Source organism: Hyla sarda, chromosome 4, assembly GCF_029499605.1.
Source record: "Hyla sarda isolate aHylSar1 chromosome 4, aHylSar1.hap1, whole genome shotgun sequence".
Classification (NCBI taxonomy): Eukaryota; Metazoa; Chordata; class Amphibia; order Anura; family Hylidae; genus Hyla; species Hyla sarda.
In genome coordinates, this window is record NC_079192.1 from 17,162,610 (window position 1) to 17,174,153 (window position 11,544).

The 11,544-nt window shown below is 42.5% G+C and overlaps 1 protein-coding gene across 1 annotated transcript in view; it reads right to left on the minus strand.

Annotated features, from left to right (window-relative positions):
* The window catches only part of LOC130367586 (extracellular calcium-sensing receptor-like), a 43,294-nt gene extending 32,414 nt beyond the window's left edge, over positions 1-10,880 (minus strand). Inside the window, exons 1-2 of the mRNA XM_056570096.1 lie at positions 10,874-10,880; positions 3,073-3,319 (exon numbers count right to left, since the gene is read on the minus strand). Of these exons, the coding sequence (XP_056426071.1) occupies positions 3,073-3,293 (221 nt within the window). The 5' untranslated portion in view covers positions 3,294-3,319; positions 10,874-10,880. The remainder of the gene's footprint in view (positions 1-3,072; positions 3,320-10,873) is intronic.
* Between the last annotated feature and the right edge of the window lie 664 nt (positions 10,881-11,544).

Here is an 11,544-nt window from a genome sequence, read left to right on the forward strand (position 1 = left end):
GGAGTGGCACAGGTTAGCGTCTGGCTGGTGTTTTGGCACTGGAAAGATGGCGCCAGTCTAGCAGTGAGTGTGGGCAGACAGCGTCCTCGTGTGTGTCCAGCAGAGATCTTAGAAGCGGTGATCTTAGAAGCGGTGATCTTAGAAGCGGCGTGGTGAGTGGTGCACAGCACCAGCCCCTTATTACAAACTATAATTTTGCTACAAATATACTTTGCTACTAAATACCACGGATACAATATCAATATATTGAACTACTTGTGGGTGGCCGTACTGAGGATATTTTACAACATTTTTACAACATATATACCTCCAATGACTTTTTTAATAATTTTAAATAATTTTAGATTATTTTAACAGTTCATTTTGTTCATGTATGAATTTTGAGCACAAATGAGTATATAGTCCACAGCAAGGGCCCTGCTTGGACATACTTTCAATTGTATTTTATTAATAAACTGTTCATGCATATCTAACTAGCTTGTTCATCTTTACATATATATATATATATATATATATATATATATATATATATATATATATATATATATATATATATATACCTTGAGGTCTGTCTTCTCTTTTGTATTCTAGATTTGTAAATGACTTCTATTTAAAAGTCTTAATCCTTCCAGAACTTATCAGCTGCTGTATGCTCCACAGGAAGTTCTGTTTCTTTCTCGAGTTCTTTCCAGTCTGACCACAGTGCTCTCTGCTGACACCTCTGTCCATGTCAGGAACTGTCCAGAGTAGGAGAGGTTTGCTATGGGGATTTGCTCTTGCTCTGGACAGTTCCTGACATGGACAGAGGTGTCAGCAGAGAGCACTGTGGTTAGACTGGAAAGAAATTCAAAAAAGAAAATAACTCCATGTAGAGTATACAGCAGCTGATAAGTACTGGAAGGATTAAGATTTTTAAATAGAAGTAATTTAGAAATCTGTTTAACTTTCTGGCATCACTTGATTAAAAAAAAAAGTTTTACACTGGAGTACCCCTTTAAGGACAATGGATGTACATTTACGTCTGTTGCCCGCTCCCCTTCTAGACGTTCTTATGTGTGTAGATGTGAAAATGCACTTAAAGGGGTTATCCAGGAAAAAACTTTTTTTTAATATATGAACTGGCTGTCTGCAGATGGGTCCTCTTTCCTTTTGGAGAGAGAGTTCTGGCTTGGCATGAATCCCAATCAGTTCTGAGACTTCTTAAGTGGAGCCTGAGCTTTTTTGCAGGACGCACTACCTATGTAGGTGGTGTGGTGAGCTAATTTGCATGTTTTTTTACCCAGGAGCCCGCAGAGTGCTAAATGGCCTACTTAAATCTCCGTCCTATGCCAGAAGTTGTGTCCTCTCCCTGAGGAAAATACTGATCCCGTTTAACTGGCTCCAGAAAGTTAAATAGATTTGTTTATTACTTCCATTAAAAAAATCTTAATCCTTTCAGTACTTATGAGCTTCTGAAGTTAAGGTTGTTCTTTTTTGTCTAAGTGCTCTCTGATGACACGTGTCTCGGGAAACGCCCAGTTTAGAAGCAAATCCCCATAGCAAACCTCTTCTAAACTGGGCGGTTCCTGAGACACGTGTCACTAGAGAGCACTTAGACAGAAAAGAACAACCTTAACTTCAGAAGCTCATAAGTACTAAAAGGATTAAGATTTTTTACTAGAAGTAATTTATAAATCTATTTAACTTTCTGGAGCCAGTTGATATATATATATATATATATATATATATATATATATATATATATATATATATATATATATATATATATATATATATATATATATATACCGTATATACTCGAGTATAAGCCGAGTTTTTCAGCACGATTTTTCGTGCTGAAAACACCCCCCTCGGCTTATACTCGAGTGAACTCCCCCACCCGCAGTGGTCTTCAACCTGCAGACTTCCAGAGGTTTCAAAACTACATCTCCCAGCAAGCCCGGGCAGCCATCGGCTGTCCGGGCTTGCTGGGAGTTGTAGTTTTGAAACCTCCGGAGGTCCGCAGGTTGAAGACCACTGCGGCCTTCAACATCATCCAGCCCCCTCTCACCCCCTTTAGTTCTGTACAGTACTCACCTCCGCTCGGCGCTGGTCCGGTCCTGCAGGGCTGTCCGGAGAGGAGGTGGTCCGGTGGCATAGTGGTTCCGGGCTGCTATCTTCACCGGGGAGGCCTCTTCTAAGCGCTTCGGGCCCGGCCTCAGAATAGTCATGTTGCCGTGACAACGACGCAGAGGTGCGTTCATTGCCAACGTACTTCTGCGTCATTGTCAAGGCAACGCCTCTATTCCGGGCCGGAAGCGCGGAGAAGAGGCGCCCCCGGTGAAGATAGCAGCCCGGACCACCTCCTCACCGGACCACCTCCTCTCCGGACAGCCCTGCAGGACCGGACCAGCGCCGAGCGGAGGTGAGTACTCAGAACTAAAGGGGGTGAGAGGGGGCTGGATGATGTTGAAGGCCGCAGTGGTCTTCAACCTGCGGACCTCCGGAGGTTTCAAAACTACAACTCCCAGCAAGCCCGGACAGCCGATGGCTTGAGAAGAGGATGATGAAGGGGGGTGGGGATGATGAAGGGGGGGTGTGGGATGATTACAAGGGGATGATGAAGGGGGGATGTGTGGGATGATAAGGGGATGATGAAGGGGGGATGTGCGGGATGATAAGGGGATGATGAAGGGGGGATGTGTGGGATGATGACAAGGGGATGATGAAGGGGGGATGTGTGGGATGATAAGGGGATGATGAAGGGGGGATGTGTGGGATGATGACAAGGGGATGATGATGAGGATGTTAATGACGGGTCTGGATGATGACGGGGGGATGAGGTATTTACCACCCTAGGCTTATACTCGAGTCAATAACTTTTCCTGGGATTTTGGGTTGAAATTAGGGGTCTCGGCTTATACTCGGGTCGGCTTATACTCGAGTATATACGGTATATATAAAAGTATTTTCCTGGAATACCCCTTTAATCTAAAGAAAGACTATTCTACACCTAATATATAAATTATACCATCACATAAGAAAGCAATAGTTCTAAACCAGTAGCATCATCTTGGCATTGGGCTTACTTACGGTTTGCAGGTGGTCCTGGGTGGTTGTACATTGAATGTGGGTGTTTGGTAGATCTTGTCAGAGTTAATGGGTAGTAATACTCCTATCATGATATCTCCGGGTTGTCTTATCCCCTCCAGGTCTGACATAGGTGGTAATGTACACATCTGACCCGAGGAACAAATCAATAACATGAAATGTACAAAAAGAACCTCCAGAAATCTTACATACACATGAGCCATGCACCAGTGTTTAGCTATAGAATGAGCTGTAAAAATAAGAAAAATACACATTAGTGATTAAAACGTCTTGCAGGGCAAATCCCATTCTTCCTTAGGCCAGCACAGTAAAGAGGGGTCTGCACAGGTGTTAGTAAAGAGATATCCTCAGGGCGCACCCTGGTACAGTATTATGATTGATAGAAGTTGGGGTGCCCTGGATGTTATAAAATTGTTATAAAAGTTAAAAATGGTTAAAGGGGTACTCCGCAGCACTGGAGGCTTGTGACCTCACGGCCACCCCCCCCTCAATGCAAGTCTATAGGAGGGGGCATGACGTCTGTCATGCCCCCTCTCATAGACTTGCATTGAGTGGGTGTGGACGTGACATCACGAGCGTGGCGTGGCCGTGACCTTACAAGCTTCCGCCCAGCATCGCCAGTCATCCGGCATGGAGCGAAGTTCGCTCTGTGCACCATATGTCTGGGGTGCCGCAGCCAAGATCCTGGGAGTCCCCAGCAATGGGACCACCGTGAACAGACATCTTGTCCCCTATCCTTTGGATAGGGGATAAGATGTCTAGGGGCGGAGTACCCCTTTAACCTTACAGATAACAATTCACCTTCACCCACAGAGTGGAGGCATGGATTTTTAAGCAGTTGGTTGGACCAGTGCCAGGCTTGTTATAGCTCTACCCCCTCCGGCTCAACATGTACAAGCATGGGGGAGGCAGGAGCAAGTGAGAAAAAGAAGAGACGGGCATATGTTATGGGAGCCTAAGTACAAATGTGGACGCAATATTGGGGGACTTAACTACAGATGACAGATATCTCCGAGTCCCAGTCCAGTCCAAGTCCCTCTCTGAGAGCAGCCCCCACCCTCCTGAGAGACACAGACCACGTGGTTTCTGCCCTGTACTGATTAGTCATTCTCCCTTTAGGTAGGAGGTGTGTGCAGCCTCATTCAATCAATCACACTGTAACTCTCTGCTCACAGAGAAGAGGGTGGGGGCTGCTCTCCGAGAGGGAGCTGGGAAGAGCTGAACAACAATGAGAACAGAGATGCAGTATGAAGCAGCCAGAAGCAAGAATATGAAGCAGCCAGAGAAGACAACAGGAGCCATGTGAGCCATGCATATCAGGCAGGATCATTTACAGGGAACATATCCAGGTAGTGTGGTGGCTTTGGAGCTTTTTTTTTTATATATGTACTTCCCTGGAGCACCCCTTTAAGTTCTGTGTAATAATGTGAAATGACACAAGGGAAAAGTATTGAACACATGAAGAAAGGAAGGTGAAAAAAGGTTTGGAAAGCCAAGACAACAGCTGAAATATATCAGTAATTAAAAAAAAAAATACAGCCCCTTGTCAGTGAAAATTATTATCAGCTGCTTCAGGTGATGACCTACAGAAAAGGTCTCATTGCCAAGGTGTCACACAAGACACATCTCATGATGGGTAAAAGCAAAGAGCTGTCTCAAGATCTTCAAAACCTAATTGTTACAAAACATAACAATGGTGTTGGTTACAGGCGCATTTATAAGCTTCTGAAACAAGTTTCATTTTTTTTTCCTTTTTAATAAATTAGCAAATAATTTTTGTTGCCACTTTGTCATTATGGGGTACTGAGTAGTGTTGCTCGCGAATATTCGTAATTCGAATTTTATTCGCGAATATCGCATATTCGCGAATTCGCGAATATTCGCGAATATAGCGCTATATATTCATAATTACGAATATTCGTTGTTTTTTTTTTCACAGTACACATCACAGTGATCATCCCTCTCTGCTTCCAGCTTATGTGGTGTAAGAAGGCTCTAATAATACTGTGTGAGACTGGTGTGCGAATTTCTGCATATGCGAAAATTTGCATATGCTGATTTTCGCATATGCGAATTTCCGCTTATGCTAATTTTTTCACATGCAAATTTTCGTATATGTAAATTTTCGTACATGCGAATATTCGCATATGCGAAAATAAAACGAGAATATTACGAATATGCGAATATTCGCGAATATGACGAATATTCGTCCATATATTCGCGAATATTCGCGAATTCGAATATGGCCTATGCCGCTCAACACTAGTACTGAGTACAGAATTATTATTATAATTATTTTTTTTTTATATATATATATATATATATTTTAACACGAGGAGCAGCTTAACCCCTTAAGGACCAGGCCATTTTACACCTTAGGACCAGAGCGTTTTTTGAACATCTGACCACTGTCACTTTAAGCATTAATAACTCTAAGACGCTTTTACCTATCATTCTGATTCCGAGATTGTTTTTTCGTGACATATTCTACTTTATGGTATTGGTAAAATTTTGTCGATACTTGTATCGTTTCTTAGTGAAAAATTCCAAAATTTTATGAAAAAATTGAAAATTTTGCATTTTTCTAACTTTGAAGCTCTCTGCTTGTAAGGAAAATGGATATTTCAAATAATGTTTTTTTTTTAATTCACATATAGAATATGTCCACTTTATGTTTGCATCATAAAATTTACGAGTTTTTACTTTTGGAAGACACCAGAGGGCTTCAAAGTTAAGCAGCAATTTTCCAAATTTTTCACAAAATTTCCCAAATCCCAATTTTTCAGGGACCAGTTCAGGTTTGAAGTGGATTTGAAGGGTCTTCATCTTAGAAATACCCCATAAATGACCCCATTATAAAAACTGCACCCCCAAAGTATTCAAAATGACATTCAGTCAGCATTTTAACCCTTTAGGTGTTTCACAGGAATAGCAGCAAAGTGAAGGAGAAAATTCACAATCTTCATTTTTTACACTTGCATGTTCTTGTAGACCCAATTTTTGAATTTTTACAAGGGGTAAAAAGAGAAAATGTATACTTATATTTGTAGCCCAATTTCTTTCGAGTAAGGTAATTTTGGAGAGTACGTTTTTCTGAAATGGTTTTTGGGGGGCATGTTGCATTTAGGAAGCCCCTATGGTGCCAGAACAGGAAAAAATACCCACATGGCATACCATTTTGGAAACTAGATCCCTTGAGGAATGTAACAAGGAATAAAGTGAGCCTTAATACCCCACAGGTGTTTCACGACTTTTGCATATTTAAAAAACTGTTAAAGAAATTTCACAAAAATGTGTGTTTCCCCCCAAATTTCACATTTATGCAAGGGTTAATAGCAGAAAATACCCCCCAAAATTTGTAACCCCATCTCTTCTGAGTATGGAGGTACCCCATAAGTTGACCTGAAGTGCACTAAGGGCGAACTACAATGCTCAGAAGAGAAGGAGTGATATTTGGCTTTTTGAGAGCAAATTTTGCTCGGGGGCATGTCACATTTAGGAAGCCCCTATGGTGCCAGGACAGCAAAAAATGCCCACATGGCATACCATTTTGGAAACTAGACCCCTTGAGGAACGTAACAAGGAATAAAGTGAGCCTTAATACCCCACAGGGGTTTCACGACTTTTGCATACGTAAAAAAAAAAAATTTTTGTTCACTAAAATGTGTGTTTCCCCCCCAAATTTCACATTTTTGCAAGGGTTAATAGCAGAAAATACCCCCCAAAATTTGTAACCCCATCTCTTCTGAGTATGAAGGTACCCCATAAGTTGACCTGAAGCGCACTACGGGCGAACTACAATGCTCAGAAGAGAAGGAGTCATATTTGGCTTTTTGAGAGCAAATTTTGCTCGGGGGCATGTCGCATTTAGGAAGCCCCTATGGTGCCAGGACAGCAAAATAACCCCCACATGGCATACCATTTTGGAAACTAGACCCCTTGAGGAACGTAACAAGGGGTACAATGAGCATTTACCCCCCACTGGTGTCTGTCAGATCTTTGGAACAGTGGGCTGTACAAAATGTTTAATTTGCACAGCCCACTGTTCCAAAGATCTGTCAGACACCAGTGGGGGGTAAATTCTCACTGCACCCCTCATTACATTCCGTGAGGGGTGTAGTTTCCGAAATGGGGTCACATGTGGGGTTTTGTTTTTTTTGCATTTGTCAAAACCGCTGTAACAATCAGCCAGCCCTGTGCAAATCACCTCAAATGTACATGGTGCACTCTCCCTTCTGGGCCTTGTTGTGCGCCCCCAGAGCACTTTGCGCCCACTTATGGGGTATCTCCGTACTCAGGAGAAATTGCGTTACAAGTTTTGGGGGGCGCTTTTCTCTTTTACCTCTTGTCAAAATGAAAAGTATGGGGCAACACCAGCATGTTAGTGTAAAAAAAAATGTTTTTTACACTAACATGCTGGTGTAGACCCCCAACTTCACCTTTTCATAAGGGGTTAAAGGAATAAAAGACCCCCAAAATTTGTTAGGCAATTTCTCCCGAGTATGGCGATACCCCATATGTGACCCTAAACTGTTGCCTTGAAATACGACAGGGCTTCGAAGTGAGAGCGCCATGCGCATTTGAGGCCTGAATTAGGGATTTGCATAGGGGAGGACATAGGGGTATTCTACACCAGTGATTCCCAAACAGGGTGCCTCCAGCTGTTGCAAAACTCCCAGCATGCCTGGACAGTCAACGGCTGTCCGGTAATACTGGGAGTTGTTGTATTGCAACAGCTGGAGGCTCCGTTTTGGAAACAGTGGCGTACCAGACGCTTTCATTTTTATTGAGGAGGGGAGGGGGGCTGTGTAGGGGTATGTGTATATGTAGTGTTTTTTTACTTTTTATTTTATTTTGTGTTAGTGTAGTGTAGTGTAGTGTTTTTAGGGTACAGTCACACGGGCGGGGGGTTACAGCGAGTTTGAGCTGCCGCGCAAAATTTGCTGCATCGCAAACTTGCAGCCTGATACTCACTGCAAGCCCCCTGCCCATGTGAGTGTACCCTGTACATTCACAGGGGGGGACCTCCAGCTGTTGCAAAACCACAACTCCCAGCATGCACAGTCCATCAGTGCATGCTGGTAGTTATAGTTTTGCAACAGCTGGAGGCACACGGGTTGGGAAACACTGAGTTAGGAAACAGAGAATGTTTCCCAACCAGTGTGCCTCCAGATGTTGCAAAACCACAACTCCCAAACATTCTCAGGCATGCTGGGAGTAGTAGTTCGGCAACATCTTTAGAGCCAGATGTTGCCGAACTACAACTCCCAGCATGCTCGGTGTTGTAGTTTTGCAACATCTGGAGGACTACAGGTTGCAGACCACTAATACAGTGGTTCCCAATTTGTGCCCTTCCAGATGTTGCAAAACTACAACTCCCAGTATGCCAAAACTGTCCAGGCATGCTGGGAGTTGTAGTTTTGCAACATCTGAAGGGCACAGTGGTCTCCGAACTGTGGACCTCCAGATGTTGCAAAACTGCAACTCCCAGCATGCCTAGATGCCAAGGGCTGTCTGGGCATGCTGGGAGTTGCAGTTTACAGGGTCCCATTACAGCAATGCATGTCGCTTTACGGCGACGTGCATTGCTGTAAAGGGCCCGACCGCGGCTGAAGATCTACTCACCTGTCGCCGCTGCCGCCGTCTTCATGCCGGGATCCGGGTCTTCAGGGACGAAGTAAGTATCGGGGCCGGTCCCCAGCACTCCCCCGTCCTACATGGCCCCCCTCGGCGTTTGCCCTGGATGCCTGCTGAAGGATTTCAGCAGGCACCCGGTTCCGATCTCTGCCCGGCGAGTGGCAGAGACCGGAAAACGCCATGACATTGTGGAACGTCATTGGTCCTTAAAGCCCAGGGTGCCATGACGTTCCACAACGTCATTGGTCCTTAAGAGGTTAAAGGGGTATTCCAGGAAAAAACTTTTTTTTCATATCTCAACTGTTTCTAGAAAGTGAAACAGATTTGTAAGTTACTTTAATTAAAAATCTTAATCCTTCCAGTACTTATTAGCTGCTGAATGCTACAGAGGAAATTCCTTTCTTTTTGGAACACTGATGACATCACGAGCACAGTGCTCTCTGCTGACATCTCTGTCCATTTTAGCAACCGTGCATAGCAGATGTATGCTAAAGGCAGCATGGTGGCTCAGTGGTTAGCACTGCTGCCTTGCAGTGCTGGGGCCTTGGGTTCAAATCCCACTAAGGACAACAATAAATAAAGAGTTATTATTATTATAATGACGTTAGCAAAGAACACTGTGTTCTTGATGTCTTCAGAGAGAATTGCAAAAAGAAAAGAATTTCCTCTGTAGTATTCAGCAGCTAATAAGTACAGGAAGGATTAAGATTTTTTCATAGAAGTCATTTACAAATCTGTTTAACTTTCTGGCACCAGTTGATTTAAAAGAAAAAAGGTTTTCACCGGAGTACCCCTTTAATCCTTTCAGTACTTTTTAGCTGCTGAAGTTGAGTGGTTCTTTTCTGTCTAAGTGCTCTCTGATGACACGTGTCTCAGGAACTGTCCAAAGTAAAAGCAAATTCCCATAGCAAACCTATTCTACTCTGTGCAGTTCCCGAGACAAGCAGAGATGTCAGCAGAGAGCACTGTTACCAGAGAGAAAAGAACAACTCAACTTCAGCAGCTGATAATTATTGGAAGGACTAAGATTTTTTAATAGAAGTATTTTACAAATCTGCTTAACTTTCTGGAGCCAGCAGTCACCACCTCTTGGATACATTAGATAAATTAAATTAACTAATAGAAAAAAAAAATCATAAAATAAAAATAAATTTTCCCCCCATTGATGAACAATGGTTTGTATTGAATTTTTTATGGATCTTGTTTACATTTTAACATTTAAATATCTTACAGGGGACAGGATAGAAGAGGGTGGTCTTGTTTTTACCACCATAGGAAGAAAAGACGGGAGAAAAAAAAAAAAGAATGAAGAAAAGGTTTGGATTTTCAAAATAAAAGTCACCATATTAGTTCCAGCTTTCATCAATGGCCTCCTGCCTCAATATCATGTACCATTCTATCGAATATTATGATTCTTCCTATCATCAATATACATTTTAAAATCTAAATTCTTTAAATTTTTCTAATGTTACAAGAGGAAATATTAAAGGGGTTATCCAGGAAAAAAACTTTTTCTTTATTTCAACTGGCTCCAGAAAGTTAAACAAATTTGTAAATTTCTTCTATTGAAAAATCTTACTCCTTCCAATAATTATCAGCTGCTGAAGTTGAGTTGTTGTTTTCTGTCTGGCAACTGTGCTCTCTGCTGACATCTCTGCTAGTCTCGGGAACTGCACAGAGTAGAAGAGGTTTGCTATGGGTATTTTCTTCTAAACTGGGCAATTCCCGAGACACATGTCATCAGAGAGCACTTAGACAGAAAAGAAGAACTCAACTTCAGAAGCTCATAAGTACTGAAAGGATGAAGATTTTTTAATAGAAATAATTTACAAATCTGTTTGACTTTCCAGAGCCAGTTGATATATATATATATATATATATATATATATATATATATATATATATATATATATATATATATATATAGAAAGTTTTTTTCCTGGATAACCCCTTTAATGTCATACTATGTGAAAAGTTAAATATCGCCACTTATCCATTTCATACATTTCATTTTTCTGTCCGTGTCAGGAACTGTCCAGAGCAGGAGAGGTTTGCTATGAGCATTTTCTCCTGCTCTGGACAGTTCCTGACATGGACAGAGATGTCAGCAGGGAGCACTGTGGTCAGGCTGAAAAGAACAACTTACCTTCCTGTGGCGCATACAGCAGCTGATAAGTACTGGAAGGATTACGATTTTTAAATAGAAGTAATTTACACATCTGTTTAACTTTCTGGCACCAGTTGATTTGAATTTTTTTTTTTCTTCCACCGGAGTACCCCTTTAAAGCTTTGGTGAGATCCACACATTCAGGTCTCTTATTGGTTGTGTCTGCCGATACTGGTATATAAATAGGGTGTGGAATCCACCATCGATCATTCAGAGTGTTATCTAAACAACAGGCAGAACAACTTGTGAACCAAACTAAATATATGCAATAAAAATGTGCTGCAAATAGTTTAAACCAGAAACAAGAATGTATTCTTCATTAAAGGGGTACTCCGCTGCTCAGCGTTTGGAACAAACTGTTCTGAACGTTGGAGCCAGCAGTTTGTGATGTCATAGCTCCGCCCCCATGATGTCACGCCCCGGCCCCTCAATGCAAGTCTTGGGAGGGGGCGTGGCAGCCGTCACGCCCCCTCCCATAGACTTGCATTGAGGGGGCGGGGTGTGAAGTCATGAGGTGGCGGGGCTATGGCATCACGAGCTCCCGGCATGGGGTCCATTGTTCAGGACAGTTTGTTCCAAACACTGAGCAGCAGAGTACCCCTTTAACAATGTTATTTTTAACTGTTGTTCAGGAGTTTATAGAAGTAATG